Below are 22,083 nucleotides of genomic sequence, written 5' to 3'. Positions count from 1 at the left end.
ACCTAATATAGGAAATATTCTAGTGTTTTTTGGGGAAAATACCACTTTTGCCTCATGACTGCCATCTGTTGTTGTTTTTTGCATACTATTTATCTTCTTCCATAGTTGATAATAGAAGAGGGGATTCTTTTTATTTCGTTAGGAACCAATATAGTTGAAAATGTCACTTTCCTTTCATGAAACCCTTGAAAATTAATTTTAATGCACTTTAGATTGTCTACGTAGTCTATGTAAACTTGAACCCAATGTAATCTACGCGTAGATTACGTGTAGACAATGCATGTAGACGTAAACTTATAGTCTACGGCACATCACTGCTTACAATTGACTTGTAGGCTGATTGTACCGTAGGTCTGAATAATGAAGGCATTGTTGAATAACAATGTCAATTATGATAATGCAGAAGTTGCAACAATGAATTTCTTTTGAATTGTTTCGACCCGAGAGTGGAAGGTAACTGCCAGAAAGATAAAACCAATTACACTCTCTCTTTCAAAACCTCGCGTGTCTAGAAACCCCTTTTCAGTAACTAATGAAGAATTTATTTTCGGGAGGCTTCGAGTACCAAGCTCTCAGGGCACATAGAGTTATTCAAGAAGTCTCATACTTTTAAATTGCAGGAACTCTCACGTGATTGCATCCCATTTCCAAGAAACAAAACTTGCCTCGAATTCCTTTTCAAGAAGACAATCTCGAATATAGTTTCTATCCAAGCAAAAAACACATTTTCGCAATCCATTTCTATTCAACGCTCAAGAACAAACAGGCGCTCGCGCAACCCATAACACATGTTGGTAGAGTAATGGCATAATGTGCCAGAGAACCAGGTTCGAATCCTTCTTGGCTTCAAAAATGTCTACATAGTATATTCTGTGTGTGTGTGTACTGTGTATATATATATATATATATATATCTAAGGCAATACTCAACCCTAATTTCTTCTCAGGTAAAACAGGAGGACTGGTTTGGTAGATTTGTAGAGGGCAATGGCACGGACCCGGGTTCGAGTCCTAGCAAGTCTGCGGTGGCGTAGTGGTAACGCAGTCGCTTTGTAATCAAGGGGTCCCGAGTTCGGTACCCGGTGTAGACAAATAGCGGTTCGGATCCCACTTTCAAATGTAGGTCCAGTCCCGATTAACCTCAGTGTTCTTAGCAAGATCGTTTCTTTCGATAAGTCTGTAAAAGACTGGTGTGGAAAGAAAGGTTAGAAAATGCAGTACCGTTTCAGCATTTGCCGGAAGGGTTTCAGTAACACCCCCAACCCGAGTGTTGTACTGAATAACAATGTCTGAATACCAGGAAAAAGACCTCGGAAACAATGAATTACACGTAAGACCTAGCCAGGAGACAGTGGGGGCTAACCTCGGGAGTTAAATTCTTAGGACTTTATTGCACGCATTCATCACCACCCTGTACACCGCGTCCCGAATTTCTGTCAAGACGGCGAGAGGCCAAAGGAAGGAGCACTTGGTGACTAAGATATACAAGGGGAGGTCTTTATGCGACCAGATATCGCATTCTGGTGTGGAGCGGGTGGCCTGGCATTGTCGTTATGCGGCAGTGGCGCCCTCTCCTTGACTCGGCATCTTCTCCCCCCTCCCCCACGCCGCTCCTTCGTCTAGAGGTGCACTCCGCATTTCGACCAATCCGCGGCAGGGACTCCCCACAACGCGGCAGCTCGGGACTCCCCCCGAGCCGCACGGTGGCCAATCCCGTCAGGTCTACCGGAGGTACGTCACAAGGTCTCCTCACACTCTCCCCCTCTCCAGCCCAGCATCCGAGAGAGTGTGGTGGGGGGATAAAAATTGTCTTAAGCCTTGCCCTCTTCCCCCACCGTGTCCCGAAAACCCCTTTCCTTCTTTTTCCCCGGGTTTTCCCTGGAAGAGTTGCAAAGTCCCTGAATAGGATTACACCGTTTAAACGCTTGTGTATTGTCACAGACGCGAGGGGGGTGGGGGAGGTGAAGAGGGAGGGGGTAGGGAAATCCTCTTAGCGTCTTCTGGCTTGGCCGTCTTTTTTCCACCCCCTTCTCCTCCAACTCGGTGGAAAATTTCCCCCATTTATTCCCGAATTTGCCCTCAGCATCCCCCCCCCCCCAACGCTTCTCATCTGTTTCCAGTGAAGCCAAGTCTTAGTTTTTGGTTCTGCCCGGCTGTAATCTAAGCCTTTCTCCCCCGCCTCCCATCTCTTCGTTCATCGTTATTACGAAATCGGAGAGCTCAAGGGTAGAGAAAAAAACTGCGGAAAAAAGAGGAGATAGGAAGACTGAAGGGCCGATAAGACAAAAGAAGGGCGGTAGGAACGAAAAAAGAAATGATGAGATAGAACTTAGTGACCGATAAGGACGTGACGAAATATTCAATTTACATAATCTGGCACAGTCCCTACCAGAATTCTTTAGGGGGGAAATCGTCGGGCTGTTCACCAAAGGACGGTATTGAACTTGCAAGACAATATTTCATTGAGGTCACTAAAAATCTTCATCTCGAAAACCCCATATCTGCTTTGGTCTTTGAAACTTTTTCACTTGTGTAAAGATTATTTTCAAGAACTGTTACAAGTGTGGAACAATACATATGACTAATGAAATATTCAATTGGTGCTTGATGCGACTTTTCAAGAATTAAGAAAGTTGCATTTCTTGAATCCATAAGTTTGTCCGAAATTCCACATAAGCCTTGTCTAACCCTTTCAGGATTCCACACGATCTAAAACTAAGACTTAGATTTCATTCGAGAAAGCCACACGTAACTGATTTACAAAATGGCCAAAAATTACACGAATCTGCACATGTTTACAACTTCTTTTCAGAAACAGTCAAGTGCCTAGAACCTCTTTTCAGAAACACTCAAGTGCCTAGAACTTCTTTTCAGAAACAGTCAAGTGGCTAGAACTTCTTTTCAGAAACAGTCAAGTGCCTAGAACTTCTTTTCAGAAACAGTCAAGTGCCTAGAACTTCTTTTGAGAAACAGTCAAGTGCCTAGAACTTCTTTTCAGAAACAGTCAAGTGCCTAGAACTTCTTTTCAGGAACCTGCAATTGCCTATAGACCTTCTATTCAGGAACTCGCATGTGGCTAGAATTTTTTTCAGGAATCCGCAAGTTTGAATTTTTGTTTTAAATGCACATTGTGCAATTGTGCACAGATAGGCTGGACCTACAGTTTAAAGTGGGATCCGAACCACTTTGTGCCTCCACCGCGTATTATATCCGGGACCCCTTGAGTACAAGGCAACGACGCTACTACCACTAAACCATCGGGGATTCACATGTGTCTGGAACGTCCTGACCACTCTCACCGTCTTCTCTTTCTCTTATTATCCAAACTTGTTTAAGAATAGCCTCGGGTGATTCAAACATTTGTTATAAAGCCCCATGTATGGAAGATTCTTTACATGTGAAAAATATATTTACAAGCATAATCATAGGTTGTTTTTTCATATTTTTTTGGAAAAGAATCATTTATGAAAATGCATTAGGGATATAAATGAATCTAAAATTGAGAGAAAGGATAATGAGATGATTAATAGAAGGGATGGACCGAGAGGAGAGGAAACAAATAAGGAAGTTACGAATTTTCTTGCATTATATCTGGACAATGAGCAAGGTATTGAGAGGGAGGCTGGTGAGAATTAATGAATGGAATAAATTAGTGATGATAGTATGGAGAAGCTGAGGAAAGGAAAACATGGTAGCGGTAGACTCATAGTAAATCAAAGGTACTAAGAAAAGGATGGATAAAGAAAATGCACTCTTGCTACAACGTTAGAATCAATTCGATTAGGCTATATCTAACATGTTATCAAGACATTTATGTCTACATTTTATTGAATGCGTGACACTCGTTATTGAAAACTAAGTTTCAAACTAATTTTCAAGAAATCGCCATGTTAATCCATATAGCAACCTCTACCAGGCTTTTTGTCACCATGTTTATCCATACAGCAACCCCCACCTACTTTTTGTCACCTTATTGATCCATACAACAACCCCCAACATACTTTTTGTCACCATGTTCATCCATACAGCAACCCCCACCTACTTTTTGTCACCTTATTGATCCATACAACAACCCCCAACATACTTTTTGTCACCATGTTCATCCATACAGCAACCCCCACCTACTTTTTGTCACCTTATTGATCCATACAACAACCCCTCACATACTTTTTGTCACCATGTTCATCCATACAGCAACCCCCACCTACTTTTTGTCACCTTATTGATCCATACAACAACCCCCCACATACTTTTTGTCACCATGTTCATCCATACAGCAACCCCCACCTACTTTTTGTCACCTTATTGATCCATACAACAACCCCCCACATACTTTTTGTCACCATGTTCATCCATACAGCAACCCCCACCTACTTTTTGTCACCTTATTGATCCATACAACAACCACCCACATACTTTTTGTCACCATGTTCATCCATACAGCAACCCCCACCTACTTTTTGTCGCCTTATTGATTCATACAACAACCCCCCACATACTTTTTGTTACGATGTTCATCCATACAACCCCCCACATATTTTTTGTTAACATGTTCATCCATACAGCAACCCCCACCTACTTTTTGTCACCTTATTGATCCATTCAACAACCCCCCACATACTTTTTGTCACCATGTTCATCCATACAGCAACCCCCACCTACTTTTTGTCACCTTATTGATCCATACAACAACCCCCAACATACTTTTTGTCACCATGTTCATCCATACAGCAACCCCCACCTACTTTTTGTCACCTTATTGATCCATACAACAACCCCCCACATACTTTTTGTCACCATGTTCATCCATACAGCAACCCCCACCTACTTTTTGTCACCTTATTGATCCATACAACAACCACCCACATACTTTTTGTCACCATGTTCATCCATACAGCAACCCCCACCTACTTTTTGTCACCTTATTGATCCATACAACAACCCCCCACATACTTTTTGTCACCATGTTCATCCATACAGCAACCCCCATCTACTTTTTGTCGCCTTATTGATTCATACAACAACCCCCCACATACTTTTTGTTACGATGTTCATCCATACAACCCCCCACATATTTTTGCTAACATGTTCATCCATACAGCAACCCCCACCTACTTTTTGTCACCTTATTAATCCATACAACAACCCCCCACATACTTTTTGTCACCATGTTCATCCATACAGCAACCCCCACCTACTTTTTGTCACCTTATTGATCCATACAACAACCCCCAACATACTTTTTGTCACCATGTTCATCCATACAGCAACCCCCACCTACTTTTTGTCGCCTTATTGATCCATACAACAACCCCCCACATACTTTTTGTCACCATGTTCATCCATACAGCAACCCCCACCTACTTTTTGTCACCTTATTGATCCATACAACAACCCCCACATACTTTTTGTTAACATGTTCATCCATACAGCAACCCCCACCTACTTTATGTCACCTTATTGATCCATACAACAACCCCCCACATACTTTTTGTCACCATGTTCATCCATACAGCAACCCCCACATACTTTTTGTCACCTTATTGATCCATACAACAACCCCCCACATACTTTTTGTCACCATGTTCATCCATACAGCAACCCCCACCTACTTTTTGTCACCTTATTGATCCATACAACAACCCCCCACATACTTTTTGTCACCATGTTCATCCATACAGCAACCCCCACCTACTTTTTGTCACCTTATTGATCCATACAACAACCCCCCACATACTTTTTGTCACCATGTTCATCCATACAGCAACCCCCACCTACTTTTTGTCACCTTATTGATCCATACAACAACCCCCCACATACTTTTTGTCACCATGTTCATCCATACAGCAACCCCTACCTACTTTTTGTCACCTTATTGATCCATACAACAACCCCCCACATACTTTTTGTCACCATGTTCATCCATACAGCAACCCCCACCTACTTTTTGTCACCTTATTGATCCATACAACCCCCACATACTTTTTGTCACCATGTTCATCCATACAGCAACCCCCACCTACTTTTTGTCGCCTTATTGATTCATACAACAACCCCCACATACTTTTTGTTACGATGTTCATCCATACAACCCCCCACATATTTTTTGTTAACATGTTCATCCATACTGCAACCCCCACCTACTTTTTGTCACCTTATTGATCCATACAACAACCCCCCACATACTTTTTGTCACCATGTTCATCCATACAGCAACCCCCACCTACTTTTTGTCACCTTATTGATCCATACAACAACCCCCACATACTTTTTGTTAACATGTTCATCCATACAGCAACCCCCACCTACTTTTTGTCACCTTATGGATCCATACAACCACCCCCACGTACTTTTTGTCACCATGTTCATCCATACAGCAACCCCCACCTACTTTTTTTCACCTTATTGATCCATACAACAACCCCCCACATATTTTTTGTCACCATGTTCATCCATACTGCAACCCCCACCTACTTTTTGTCACCTTATTGATCCATACAACCACCCGCACGTACTTTTTGTCACCATGTTCATCCATACAGCAACTCCCACCTACTTTTTGTCACCTTATTGATCCATACAACCACCCCCACGTACTTTTTGTTACCATGTTCATCCATACACCAAACCCCACCTACTCTTTGTCACTATGTTTATCCATACAGCAACCCCTGTTGATGCATATAGGAATTCACACTTCAAAAACACCTATTCTAATCCAATACAAATACACAATCTAGAACGGTGCAGGCAGGATATGTCTGAGGTTACCAACACTGCCTGTAGCGAGGGAAAGAAGGAAGGATGGCTTACAGAAAAGGTTACGTTTGTCGCCTGTTACCCTTTAAATCTAATTAGACAACGATCTTTCCCTTCAACAGCAAGACTGTGACGTTTAGCACAACCCAAATATCTCCTTCCGCGACATTTCGCGAAACTTAAAAATGCGCCCTCGAAAAGGACACACTTCAAAAGGGGAGCTGGAGAGGGTGGAAGGAGACCCAGGAAAAGGTGAGCCTCTTTCTTCACTCTGTAGATGGGTCAGGTTATACGCGATGCAGAGGAGTAGTAATGCCGTTACTTTCAGCATTTCTAAATTACTGTTAAAATACAGTTACTTTGCTACTTTTTCGAGCGTTATTCATTTCCGCCAAACTTATTCGAAGGCAAGGATTATATTGGAATCATACAGCTTTGGAAGACAGTACCAAAGAAGATTTATGCAAGATACATTACTACTTATACCTAACATTCGTTTTTGATATTCAATAAATATTAAATTCCTTATCTATTTGACATTAAATTACTTCGCCTGGGCAGTTTTCTTTCGCACATTTTGCAGACCTTAACTACAAGCAAACTAGATAATGAATACGTGCTATTTTAATAAAAATATAATATTAATTAATTTGAATATTTAATTAACACTACTTTAATTAATTTCATATCATTATAACTATTTAAATTTAACATTATTATTAGTAATTTCTTTCGTACTTCCCCCCCTCCCCGAAATAGGGTAAAAGAAGGGAATTTCGCCGTACTTGTGTTTTTGTAATCGTAGATAGAAACTATAGGTTGGAAACATTACTGATGCCTGTAGAAAATCAAGTAACATGTGCCTTGTTTCCACTGAAACGACAGTGTGATGAGCGAACTAGCAAGCAAGCAGTACAGTTTGGAATGCGCAGTCGAGTCTACACAGAAGACAAAGAAAAGTGCCGAATTTCAATACTACGTTGGAAATTGTCATTTCGTGGCAGATAAGAATTATTTTCCTTCCATTTAATTATTATTAAGAATTTCGTGAAAAGATTTGCTTTGGAAAGCGTGCATGTAGAAGTAAACATAAGTTGATTTCTTTCGACTATGCATTTGCTGGTAAATTCGCCAGAGAAACAGAAAATGTGTCGAATTTCCCTTCTTACAGGCGATCCTTTCACACACAACTCGTTCACATGCATTTGAACATTTATGTTTCTTAAACATGTTTGTATTGTATCTTTTTAAGCAGTTTTGTATTGTCATTTGTAGGTCTTTTACAATTTGTTGTCTGAGTTATTGGCAACAACTTGCTATTTCATACACTTAAACTGACGATAAAATGATAAATAAGTTATATGGCGAATTTCCCAGCATGTGGCGGGAATTTCGCCACTTTTTCTCATTTTAGTATTTTTAATATTACGTCATAAGTATAAGTAACACAGTATTTATGTTATATTCCTCATAATCCACAATGACTACTTTTTGTATCGTATAAATTTTGTCCTCTCCCCCAATTCGTTTAGAAGGGAAAAAAATGAAAAGCATTTTGGTGGCGAACTTCCCCTCCTTTACCCTATATTTCTAAATACGTGCCTGCTACAAGCTACTTTTAACAAATTAGCAAAAGCTGTAAAAAGTAGCACAATGCTAACGTCGTGTCTGTCTAAGACTATCGGAGTCTCTGAAACCACAAGGGTTACAAAGATAAAACTTAGTATCGATAGACATAGCCACTTTTGGCTAATCGAGACGATAAAGATGAGTGATTGTATAATGAACTTGATGAAGGGACAGTCACAAAGAACCCGGGATTTGAACCCGGGGCCCCTGGCGTCGCAGCACGTAGATCGGCCGACGGAAAGTAACTTCTCGATCGTTTTTTACTTTTCTCAACGAATCATCTACTGCACAACTGAGTTCATTTTATTGTTGACTCTCAATATCCATTGTTTCAGCGCCAAGTCCAATCCCTTTTTTGATTGCAGGCAATTACCGTTTCATCATCATCGTCGCGATTAGCTAAAAGCAGCAGAAAAATGACAAAAAAGCAAAATGGAAAAGCTTTTTCAACTAAGTGATCCGAAGTAACCGAGTTACTTCTTGAGTCTGACCCTCCGTGGCGGAGTGGTTAGCACTATGACGCCAGGGGTTCCCTGTTCGAGCCTGGGCATGCACTCAAAGAACTAAATGCATCATATCCATTGATGCACCAGAATGCATCGATTGATGCACTAAAGTGTGTTTTATGGCTTCTTCAAAAAATCAAATTCACATTTGATGCATTTGGGTGCATTATTTTTGTATGTCGTGAAAGAAACACCAAAGTGCATCATTTGATTCGAGTGAGGATTTCTTTCAGTCGAAATGCACTTCAATGCATCAGTTGACGCGTTTTGATGCATTTTGATGCACCAGAATGCATCTATTTTATGATGCACTTTAACGTTTCGTCCAAGCTACACGAACTCTGTAGGTGAGACCAAACGTTTAAGTACATCATCCAAAAAAATGCAGGAAGGTGCATGAAGGAACATCAACTGATGCATTGAAGTGCATCTCGACTGAAAGAAATCCTCACTTGAATCAAATTATGCACTTTGGTGTTTCTTTCACGACATACAAACAAAAATGCATCAAATGTGAATCTGATTCTTTGAAGAAGCCATAAAACACACTTTAGTGCATCAATCGATGTATTCTGGTGAATCAATCGATATGATGCATTTTAGTTTTCTGTATGTGGATGTTATTTATGAGTGTCCTTTCATCATATCACTCATCCCCATGGTCCCGATTGGCCAAAGTAACAGAAAAGTACTGCTAAATATCGAAACCACATTCAATCAACTAGGAAGTATTTGTAACGAGGGTTACTTGTTCAAGTAAGTATTTGTAGGTTGCTACTCTCATGCTCTTTTTACCCTAAGCAATTGAGGCGAGTTACTTTTCCAACTAAATAAGTGTAACATAATTATTATTTACAATTGCGTTATTTTTACAAGTAAGCAGTTTTAACTGAGTTACGTTTTCAAGTAAGTAACTGCAGTTGAGTTACTCTTCTCAACAACTACAAATGAATTTCTTTTTGAACTAACTCACTGTTACAGAGTTACTTGTTTCGACTAAGTTAGTGTGGCTGATTTACTTTTTGAAGTAACAGTTACTGTTCTACATTTTTAAAATAAATAACTGGAACTGAGTTACATTTTTATTAAAGTAAGTCACTTTTTATGAATTCAGTTACTTTTTTGCTGCTCAGCTTCTTTTCGGAAGTAACTTTCCTGATTGGTCAACGCATCCCAAACATTTGACAATCACCAGGGAAGGAAAACACGTCGCGCAAGGGGATGGAAAAGTCAGTAAACACGACTTTACGTGTTGTGTGTTGACGTGCAAGCTCTTGGGAGGCAAAAATTCTAGAAAAATGGAAGAAGACAGTTCGTGAGAGACGGATCGCCTGATGATTGAAACGAATGATCACGCAATTCCATGACGATGACCGCGAGAGAAGACTGTCGTTTCTATGAGGAAAAAAACAATAAAGAAATCCCATCGCAGAGGGGGTAGGATTTTAATTTGTCCAGTTCATGCATGAAAATAAAAACAGATTGTCTTTCCCAGTTAGAAAGGGTACGCTTTGAATGATTGTGGATTTGGAAGACGGAAGGAACACGCAAGGAAATTGATTTTTGGTCAATCTTCACCATGTCAAAAGTATAACACCATTTGCCTAAGCCTTGTTTCCATGATATGAAAAACTCAATATGCTGACCAAGGCAGTAATTTATTTTATTGTAAAATATAAACTAAACGTAACGTTTCAACCTTCTAGCAAGCTCTTCTTCAGACTCTGCACCAAGTACAAATGTAACAAGGTACAAAACACGACGATATATATACACAAACATTACTCCCCTCCAGACTATTAGAAAGTTGTTCTGGAACATTCTAGCAGGTGGCTTTCCCTTGTCAACTGTACTTTCACCTGAAAGGCTAAACATATTTTAGGTTTAATATTTAAAATAATAGGTATAATTCCAACAATACATGTTTTTTCAACATTAATCCAAAGTTACTTTCACAACTCAGCAGCATGCTCAGCTAAGTAATTGTTAGTGAATTACTTTTTGTATCTGACCTCTGTGGAGTAGTGGTTACCGCAGCGCGCCACGACGACAGGGGTTCCTGATTTTGAGTCTGGGCATGATTGTTCTGTGCGAGTGTCCCTTCATCAATTTCATCATATCACTCATCTTCATCGTCGCGATTAGCCAAAAGAAGCAGAAAAGCGAAGTCAAATAAACCAAATTATATTGGATAGGATAATATATTAACACATTACTTGCCTACTGTAAGAGACAGACTGGACCTACAGTTTAAAGTGGGATCCAAACCACTGTGCACTTCCATTTGGTATCGAACCTGGGATTACGTTACCACTACGCCATCGGGAAGGCAAACTAACATTCAGAGAATACCTTTCTCAGCACATGAGCATACGAACCAAAAAAATCATAAGTGCACAATAATGTCAATACTTATGGCAACCCTGCTTCCAGTCAAGCCGGGGAACCCTGCTGTTTGGCTGTAATTAAAATATCGCCGATTTTTCTGACCTTTCCATCATGCTCACCAGGGGGAGAAGAAGCAGGCGTAAGAGAATATTGAAGAGGGCAGGAGCTGTGCAAGCAAGCGAGAAAATACGAAAGGAGACAAGGAACAGCGAAAAGAGAAGCATGGTTGCAGACGTGCAAGGGGTAATTAAATTTGTCTCTACTGACGAGGATGGTTTGGGGGGGATGAGGGAGGGTACGAGGGGGTGGAGAAAGACAGGTGCTGCTAAATAACGGCGAAAGAAAAAGAAGATAAGGGAGAGAAGAATGCACAGAGAAATCCCTCAGAGGAAATAGACTGAAGATCTTGTTTTCTGAATCCCTCCTTTTCCTTAATTACTTCGTCAATTGGTTGGCTGGGAAAGGTTTCTGGGCGCCCTGGAAGCCATTCGTCCTCCCCGCTTGTCACCGGTGCTTCTTTCTCGGCTAATTGAGCGATCTCAAAGGCTAATTGACGATGCTTTGTGATTGGTTCCGCTGCTTATTTGCATACATCCGTGCGTAGGTTGCTTCTGGAGGAACCTCTCGCCGTTGCTACCTTCCTGGGCGTTATTTTAAAATTGAGTGTCCTGACGGGTATGCAACCATATACTTCTACGCTGTATGGCAAGGTTGCGTATAATTCAGGGGCTCTGGTATGGACCCTGTTCATCCTGGATAAAAACACTTTCACAAGGACTGACGGGTCTTCTCGTATCGACTGTATGACAATTGGTAAATATGGAGCAGAGAAAATGCAGTGAAAGCAATTTACAGGGTTATTGAAAATTATTGTAGTTTCAATATGTTTCTTTCTGAACAGTTCATGAATCTTGTAAAACCTGCCTCCTAGCGGCCACATGCGAAAGTAAAGGACACACTCTATTACGAACGAAAACTTTTAGTGTCTCCATCAATTGATGCGATTACAAATGCCAAATTTTCAAGACCTGATCAGAAAAAAAAACAGAAACGTCGACAATCATTTTGAATAACTCTGTATTTTCCATTCAATATATTATTTTTTTTTCCTTCTTTCTAAAAGGACACTTTCATCCTGAACGTATTTACAACCACTTAGCCCAGACTCACAATTGCCAGTAATTGAGTGATTCACTTTTTAATTATAATCAAAATACATGATTGATTAATTTGGTGCATTTTACTTAGCTTTTCTGCCACTTTTGACTAATCGCGAAGATGAAGATGAGTAATGATACGATGAAATTGATGGACACTCACAATGAAGCCCCATGCCGGGATTCGAACTTGGGACCCCACGCATCGTAGTAGGCTGTGCTAACCATTCCGACAAAATCTATGACTTATCTATCCGTTTGCTGTGTTTGAATTAAATTATTGCTTACGCACAGATAGCCTAATCGGGACTGGACCTACAGTTTAAATTGGGATCCGAACCACTGTGCAATGTACCTCCACCGGGTATCGAACCCGGGACTCCTTGATTGCAAGGTGACGACGTTATCATTACACCATCGGGGAGACCCTATAGTTTGCTATGTTTGAAGAAGTCACATAGTAAAATAAATTTGTTTTACTTTTTATGTAGCTATATCATATCAAACAAGATAGAGAGTGTTGGACACTGAATCTCGGTCTCGAATTCAGAGACGTGTTAGAAACTTATCCTGTCATCCTTAATTCTTTCTTTCTCACTCAACATTTATTCTGTAGTATTTCCTGTCTCGTATTTTGTTCAGAAACTTAGCATGTAATCTCTTGCTTTCAGGTATTGCACATCACCTAGGAATGGGGGCCGGCGACCCCCACTGGGGGGCTTTCAGGGCGCATGGTTACCCGCCGTACCTCAACAGTGGGCTCTCGCACTGCACCGCCGCTCTTCACAACGCTCACTTCCCCCACGTCCTCGCATTTGCCGCAGAGCAGCATGGGAGTGGGGGCTTGGACCCCCTTTCGTCCCCTACGCATCTCTCGTCAGGTTAGTAACATATATGCTGTGCCACTCCTTCATTCAAACTAACTTTTTTCCTAAATTATTTAGTAACTTAAGTTTTACTTAATTCATTAATTGTTTATTTCAATTTCTATTTATTTCGGTGGTTTCATTTTCTATGTAATCTGTTTTAGTTTATTAATTTTAAATTCGTTTCTACTTTTATAGCATTATTTTTAATCATCTCAGTATCATATTCACTCCAATTCCCTTAAACTTATTTATTTCATTATATTTTACCTTATTTTTTATTCACTTCATTTTTCATTCTTAACTATTCACCTTGGGTCATTTAAGTTTCTAGGTTTGAGAACTCTTGGGTGATTTCTAAACATGTGTAATAGTCCAGTGGCTGTGGTTCCACAAGTAACCCTTTTTGTATAAGAATTCAGGCAATAGCATGAGAAATTCGTACCAATTTCCCCCTGAAAAATATAGGGTGATCTCCAAACGCACATCATTGTTCAGCAGTTTTTCCTCCACGAATGAACCTTTTTCTATTACAGAGTCCAAACATCCATACGAAATTCTGCTGAAACCTCTAGGGTGATTTCGAAACAAGTGTAATAGTTCAGTGGCTGTGGATTCAAAAGTAAGCCTTTTTCTATGACAAGTATTGAGGCAACAGCACAAGCAAGCCACAAGAAAATTCTCCTGAGAACTAGGGTGATTTCTAAACCTGTGTAATAGTTCAGTGGCTGTGGATTCACAAGTAAGCCTTTTCCTATTACAAGTATGCACAATCAAGCCACAAGAAAATTCTCCTGAGAACTAGGGTGATTTCTAAACCTGTGTAATAGTTCAGTGTCTGTGGATTAACAAGTAAGCCTTTTTCTATTACAAGTATTGAGGCAACATCACAAGCAAGCCACAAGAAAATTCTCCTGAGAACTAGGGTGATTTTTAAACCTGTGTAATAGTTCAGTGGCTGTGGATTCACAAGTAAGCCTTTTTCTATTACAAGTATTGAGGCAACAGCACAAGCAAGCCACAAGAAAATTCTCCTGAGAACTAGGGTGATTTCTAAACCTGTGTAATAGTTCAGTGGCTGTGGATTCACAAGTAAGCCTTTTTCTATTACAAGTATTGAGGCAACAGCACAATCAAGCCACAAGAAAATTCTCCTGAGAACTAGGGTGATTTCTAAACCTGTGTAATAGTTCAGTGGCTGTGGATTCACAAGTAAGCCTTTTCCTATTACAAGTATGCACAATCAAGCCACAAGAAAATTCTCCTGAGAACTAGGCTCATTTCTAAACCTGTGTAATAGTTCAGTGGCTGTGGATTCACAAGTAAGCCTTTTTCTATTACAAGTATTGAGGCAACAGCACAAGCAAGCCACAAGAAAATTCTCCTGAGAACTAGGGTGATTTCTAAACCTGTGTAATAGTTCAGTGGCTGTGGATTAACAAGTAAGCCTTTTTCTATTACAAGTATTGAGGCAACATCACAAGCAAGCCACAAGAAAATTCTCCTGAGAACTAGGGTGATTTTTAAACCTGTGTAATAGTTCAGTGGCTGTGGATTCACAAGTAAGCCTTTTTCTATTACAAGTATTGAGGCAACAGCACAAGCAAGCCACAAGAAAATTCTCCTGAGAACTAGGGTGATTTCTAAACCTGTGTAATAGTTCAGTGGCTGTGGATTCACAAGAAAGCCTTTTTCTATGACAAGTATTGAGGCAACAGCACAAGCAAGCCACAAGAAAATTCTCCTGCGAACTAGGGTGATTTCTAAACCTGTGAAATAGTTCAGTGGCTGTGGATTCACAAGTAAGCCTTTTTCTATTACAAGTATTGAGGCAACAGCACAAGCAAGCCACAAGAAAATTCTCCTGAGAACTAGGGTGATTTCTAAACCTGTGTAATAGTTCAGTGGCTGTGGATTCAAAAGTAAGCCTTTTTCTATTACAAGTATTGAGGCAACAGCACAAGCAAGCCACAAGAAAATTCTCCTGAGAACTAGGGTGATTTCTAAACCTGTGTAATAGTTCAGTGTCTGTGGATTCACAAGTAAGCCTTTTTCTATTACAAGTATTGAGGCAACAGCACAAGCAAGCCACAAGAAAATTCTCCTGAGAACTAGGGTGATTTCTAAACCTGTGTAATAGTTCAGTGGCTGTGGATTCAAAAGTAAGCCTTTTTCTATTACAAGTATTGAGGCAACAGCACAAGCAAGCCACAAGAAAATTCTCCTGAGAACTAGGGTGATTTCTAAACCTGTGTAATAGTTCAGTGTCTGTGGATTCACAAGTAAGCCTTTTTCTATTACAAGTATTGAGGCAACAGCACAAGCAAGCCACAAGAAAATTCTCCTGAGAACTAGGGTGATTTCTAAACCTGTGAAATAGTTCAGTGGCTGTGGATTCACAAGTAAGCCTTTTTCTATTACAAGTATTGAGGCAACAGCACAAGCAAGCCACAAGAAAATTCTCCTGAGAACTAGGGTGATTTCTAAACCTGTGTAATAGTTCAGTGTCTGTGGATTCACAAGTAAGCCTTTTTCTATTACAAGTATTGAGGCAACAGCACAATCAAGCCACAAGAAAATTCTCCTGAGAACTAGGGTGATTTCTAAACCTGTGTAATAGTTCAGTGGCTGTGGATTCAAAAGTAAGCCTTTTTCTATTACAAGTATTGAGGCAACAGCACAAGCAAGCCACAAGAAAATTCTCCTGAGAACTAGGGTGATTTCTAAACCTGTGTAATAGTTCAGTGTCTGTGGATTCACAAGTAAGCCTTTTTCTATTACAAGTATTGAGGCAACAGCACAAGCAAGCCACAAGAAAATTCTCCTGAGAACTAGGGTGATTTCTAAACCTGTGTAATAGTTCAGTGTCTGTGGATTCACAAGTAAGCCTTTTTCTATGACAAGTATTGAGGCAACAGCAAAAGCAAGCCACAAGAAAATTCTCCTGAGAACTAGGGTGATTTCTAAACCTGTGAAATAGTTCAGTGGCTGTGGATTCACAAGTAAGCCTTTTTCTATTACAAGTATTGAGGCAACAGCACAAGCAAGTCACAAGAAAATTCTCCTGAGAACTAGGGTGATTTCTAAACCTGTGTAATAGTTCAGTGGCTGTGGATTCAAAAGTAAGCCTTTTTCTATTACAAGTATTGAGGCAACAGCACAAGCAAGCCACAAGAAAATTCTCCTGAGAACTAGGGTGATTTCTAAACCTGTGTAATAGTTCAGTGTCTGTGGCTCCACAAGTAAGCCTTTCTCTATTACAAAAAAATCGGCCAAAAGCACAAGCAATCCACGCGAGGATTCTCCTGGAAACACTAGGGCGATTTCTAAGCACGTAAAGCTAACTAAAATTCCCAATATCGATAATATTCTTCCAACTTAGAAACGTTTAAGTAATATTATAGAGCCATCATGTCCAGCAGTGCCTTGAGATTACTTCTCCTAGCCATCTGATTAGTACCCAGGCAGTAACAAGCTCGAAGCACTGAACCTTTCAAATTACGCGCAGAACTTTGGCAACTTTATACGCAACTCGAAGACTGCGTGGATAAAGGAAAAGGACCCGGGCACCGTCCTCTAATTTAATTCCCAGCTTAACAAATGGGGCGTCAATCTTCGTTATGCTGTCTTCCAAGACGGAGTATCTGGTAACGACAGGAGCTTCGGCCGGGCACAGGACGTGCGGTCAAAACTGTACGCCTGCCGGAAACCACAGAACTTTAGAATCCGTCTCCACAAACTCTGAGAGGGGAAAAATTTTACTTCTGAAAACGAAATTTAAAACGTACTTTGAATTTCAGCATGTTTAATTCAGTTGGGAAAGTAGAATCTGTTTTGTACGAATGTGTATGTAATGGTTGGACCTTGTGCATTCGCTGCGTAATCAGATATAAAATTACATCGTTTTGAAGAACCTGTAAAAACTACTCTGAAATTAATGCGAGTAACAGGGTGACTGCAACAGGTTTTGTCTTTGAAAAGGAAACTGTGTTTATACACTTAACTTACAAAGTAAGAGTGTATGAATTATGCCTTTATATTCATTGAAAAGGTATAAAAATGGAAGTCTTTTGCACTGAATCTCACAGAAATATCAGATCAGTAAAATTATCGATTAATGGATATACCGATGTACGTAGGACTATATCAGCACGGATATATATTGACATCAAAATGAAATCTGATAGTTCCACGTGCAAACAAAAATGTCATATTGACAACGGACATAGGCGAGTTCCATGTACAAAGACAAATGGTATCTCCTTTCCGTCGCACCAAGCCATGAATGCACATTGCCGATCTCGGTTATACTGAATGAGATCAGCACCGCGCTCCGATCACCTTTACCCTCAGGGTTGCTCCAATGTACCCATATATTTGAAGCTTGTTGAACCCCAGAGTCTCTCTGTCAGAAAAGTTACATCCCGGAAATGGAATCCGAGGATTTGCCGCACAGCAAAGTTACAGACTCCTGTCCATGAATCTAACTACAAAAATACAATTTTACGAAATAACATTTCACGTTTTTATGTGTGGTTTTCTGATGGTTCACTTTATCAGTCAGCAAATTTACACTGATGTCTTACATTTGGCATGTTGTTTGAGTGTAACACTTACTGGCAAATGATAATAACTGACATCAGACATATCACGGTTTGGTGTGGAGAACTGCCTAGGACAGGACCGGATTTACCTCTTTGCCACCCCTAGACCAAACAAGCTCTGCCGCCCCCCATGCCGTTTATCAAGAATTAAAAAAAAATCATTATTTTCTGTATTACTATTTTTACTATTAACGGAATGCAGTATTAATTAAATCATAGTTACATACAAAAATGTAACAAAGCGATATAATATAAATTATATAAATTACATTTTAACATTTACCTTGTTTTTCAGAGAAGACTTTTATTTTTACTTCATTTAAGTGATAGGGCAGAACACACACGGGGCTCATCAACGGCACATTCCTCACTTTTTTCCTGTTTACATTTCTGTATAAAAAAAAAGAACTGATTTTCGGAACCTTCTTCAGAAATGCTTCCTGCTTTTCATCTTTCTCCGCTTTTCTCTTTTTGTATTGTGACCCACCGAGACTTACTCTTTGATCACTCATAATGAGCGTAATGACGTTTTAAACTTACCCCAACAAACGCACGTCGGACACTGACACACGGGAGACGCAACACACCACCTACTTCTTGAATAATATTCTCGAGCAACTAACAGTAGAATAGTACAATGCGAAACCCCTTTAATAATGCTTGCGCGTACAGTTTAATTCTCAACATTTCAACGCGAATCACATGCTTTTGATATGCGCCCAATGCCGGCAGTAAGAAGGAACGGCGTTCCTGGAACGCAGCCAATCTAGTGTTGTCTTTCAAAAGCAAGCAGGCTCCACGTTCTTGCCGCAATCGGTCAGCACAATGCTGTACATTCGAAGCAACAAGGTCGGTAATTAAAACAACAAATTAGTAAACTAGTTCCGAGCCCTGCCAGCCTTTCTCTCTTAAGAAATATTTTTCGTTAACTTATATTTACAATAAAACTACATTAAGTCATTCCATTCGTGTGTCCGGAGAAAGAAAGAGGCAACCAGAGAATTAGGTATTCCTTATAAATTTAAAACAAACAATCGTGCTGCCCCTACCAAAGTGCCGCTCTAGGCCCGGGCCTATGAGGCCTATTGGGAAATCCGGACCTGGCCTAGGATCATATTTTTAAAAAAATTGTAGTGACATCTATCATTTAAACATCTGTGAGCAGTCTAAGATCAACTGACAAATGTTATTTTGACACAAATGTTACGTTAGACCTTGGCTGCAAGAGAGGATAATCACGCACAAGCGAGATTAAGACAACTAAACACTTATACTTGAAATACTAATGTCATCACACTGTACCTGCTCCGGTCCGTGGTCCCCCGGATGGGTCGCGTCGCGGCCCTGTGTTGGTCCGTCAGTCGTGTCCTCCTCTCACATCTTGTCACCCTGGAGCTGGCTTGCGTTTTCTATGATGCAGTATTTAGTTCCGGCTCGTGACACAAATCCCATATTGGTACCGGACATCTGAGATCTCCACCTGCAAACAGAAATGCTATATTGACACCCGGCATTTGAGAGTTCCATGTGCAAACACAAATGCTGTAATAACACCTGATTAGAGAGTTCCATGTGCAAACACAAATGCTGTAATAACACCTGATTGGAGAGTTCCATGTGCAGACAAAAATGCTATAATAACACCTGATTGGAGAGCTCCATGTGAAAACACAAATGCTATAACAACACCTGATTGTAGAGTTCCATGTGAAAACACAAATGCTATAATAACACCTGATTGGAGAGTTCCATGTGCAAACACAAATGCTATAACAGCACCTGATTGGAGAGTTCCATGTGCAAACACAAATGCTGTAATAACACCTGATTGTAGAGTTCCATGTGCAAATACAAATTCTATAACAACACCTGATTGGAGAGTTCCATGTGCAGACACAAATGCTATAATAACACCTGATTGTAGAGTTCCATGTGAAAACACAAATGCTATAACAACACCTGATTGTAGAGTTCCATGTGCAAACACAAATGCTATAACAACACCTGATTGGAGAGTTCCATGTGCAAACACAAATGCTATAACAACACCTGATTGTAGAGTTCCATGTGCAAACACAAATGCTATAACAACACCTGATTGTAGAGTTCCATGTGAAAACACAAATGCTATAATAACACCTGATTGGAGAGTTCCATGTGCAAATACAAATACTATAACAACACCTGATTGGAGAGTTCCATGTGCAAACACAAATGCTATAACAACACCTGATTGGAGAGTTCCATGTGCAAACACAAATGCTATAACAACACCTGATTGTAGAGTTCCATGTGCAAACACAAATGCTATAACAACACCTGATTGTAGAGTTCCATGTGCAAACACAAACGCTATATTGATATCGGATATGTTAGTGTTCCATGAGAAAGTCACGTTTATATTGACATTTGAGAGTTGCATGAGTAAAGACAAATGTCTTTTGACATGTAGCATTTGAGTGTCCCATGTGCAAAAACAGAAAAAAATAATTTAAAAAGGCTTTGTTATAGAGGAGCATCTGATATTTTAAAAATTGATGAGTGACCTGGCTATATCACTTATGTGTATGTAAGTTTTGATTCCTACATAACTACATGTTTTTTCATTATTTATATTTTTTGCATTCCAGTTTCGGAGAGTAGATCAGCGCACCCAGTGGTGAGTTCTGCAGACATCGGTTCGAGCTTGACCCCAGAAGGACGTCTGAAGACATCCGATCTTCATGCCCTCAGCATCTTCACATCTTCAGCGGGCCTGGGATCGAACCCAAGACACACCGCTTCACCGGAGCTGTCTATAACCGTGACCGACGCACCCCCTTCATCGTCGTCATCATCATCAGCATCATCCCAGCTGAACGGGACGAACGTCAACGGGAGAGACAGCGAACGAAGGTCGACCTCGGCCGCATCTTCGACGGCGCCACCGTCGCTGCCGCTGACGTCACTGATCGGTTCCGCCGGCCACCACCTCGGAGCGCTGCACAACGGTTTGCCGTCTTTCCTCAGCGGTCCAGGCTACTACGGCTCTGGCGCCAGCAGCCTGTTCTTAAACGCACCACTGTTACCACCCTCGTTGTTGTATTCGCAGTTGTACGGCGCACACAACCAGCTACAACAGCACCTTCACAGCTCAGACCTGGCCATGGTCGCTCACCTGGCGTCGCAAAGAACTAGTGCACAGTCTGTGTCGAGTGCTTCGAAAAATAAGGATGATTCCGGGTTCGAATCCAAGCCGGTCATCGACGACTCGACAAACAACAACAGCAAAAAGCTGTCCACGAAGCAGAACCAAAGTATTTCGTCGTCGCTGACGGCAACGTCCAAGTCGTCGACGCAGAACGGACTATCGTCGTCGTCGACGACAACGACGAGTTCGTCGACGACGAGACACTCGGACGTTTGGCGGCCGTACTAGCACCTTGTGTGTCTCTTTCGCTATCGGTGTGTCGTGAATGGACAAGACATTCTTGTGAGTGACTTTCATAATAAAAAGGAAAAAAAAACTTATCTTCTATTTCGTCCCCACCTTTTTCCAAATACTACGGTGCTGTTATATAATTTATTTCGTTAGAGAAGTGTTCCGTGATGAATTCGAGGAAGCTTTATGTTCGTTGTTTTGATGGAAGAATCTTATGTCTAATAAGAAACGCAAATAAAAATGTGTTCATATTAAATTGAGTGTAGTTATTATTTTTATAAAAGTTCTCCCCTGTTCATTACACTGTGCTATGAACCAATCAATGTAAGGGTTATATTACAAAATTGTAACTGTTAATGTTTTGGTACTATTAAATTCCGGAAGCAATTCTTGTTTTAAATCCACTTTGTAAAAATATAGAGTAATCGGGACTTGACCTACAGTTTAAAGTGGTATTTATGTAGGGATGAAGGACGTACTTAGGGGGGGTCCATGGGTCCGCCCCCCCCGAAACAAGTACTAAAATTAAATAATGAAAAATATATTCGTTTAGTCTTTGTTGTATAATTTCCTCTGAACTTATTGGAAAACAAGGATTATATTGGGATCATGGGGCTTTCAAGGACAGGAAGAACGTCTTTAGGGGGGTCCAGAGGTCCGGCCCCCCGAGAGACTTACCAAGTACTAAAATTAAGTAATGAGAATATTATCATTCGTTGCATAAATCGATGGTTGTTAATCTCCTCTGAACATT

General features: G+C 40.5%; 1 protein-coding gene across 2 annotated transcripts in view; it reads left to right on the top strand.

The window, feature by feature from the left end:
* LOC145997076 (uncharacterized) overlaps nucleotides 1-21,482 on the top strand; it is a 112,630-nt gene extending 91,148 nt beyond the window's left edge. For both annotated transcript variants that reach the window (XM_083133693.1, XM_083133692.1), the window contains exons 4-5: nucleotides 13,110-13,319; nucleotides 20,539-21,482. In XM_083133693.1, coding sequence (XP_082989819.1) covers nucleotides 13,110-13,319; nucleotides 20,539-21,326 — 998 coding nt within the window. In that variant the 3' untranslated portion in view covers nucleotides 21,327-21,482. The remainder of the gene's footprint in view (nucleotides 1-13,109; nucleotides 13,320-20,538) is intronic.
* The last annotated feature ends 601 nt before the right edge of the window (nucleotides 21,483-22,083 follow it).

The sequence above is a fragment of the Lepisma saccharinum genome, chromosome 13 (genome assembly GCF_977018435.1).
Source record: "Lepisma saccharinum chromosome 13, izLepSacc3.1, whole genome shotgun sequence".
Taxonomy (NCBI): Eukaryota; Metazoa; Arthropoda; class Insecta; order Zygentoma; family Lepismatidae; genus Lepisma; species Lepisma saccharinum.
The sequence above is the reverse complement of the archived record's forward strand: the minus strand, read 5'-3'. Positions and strand labels throughout refer to the sequence as shown.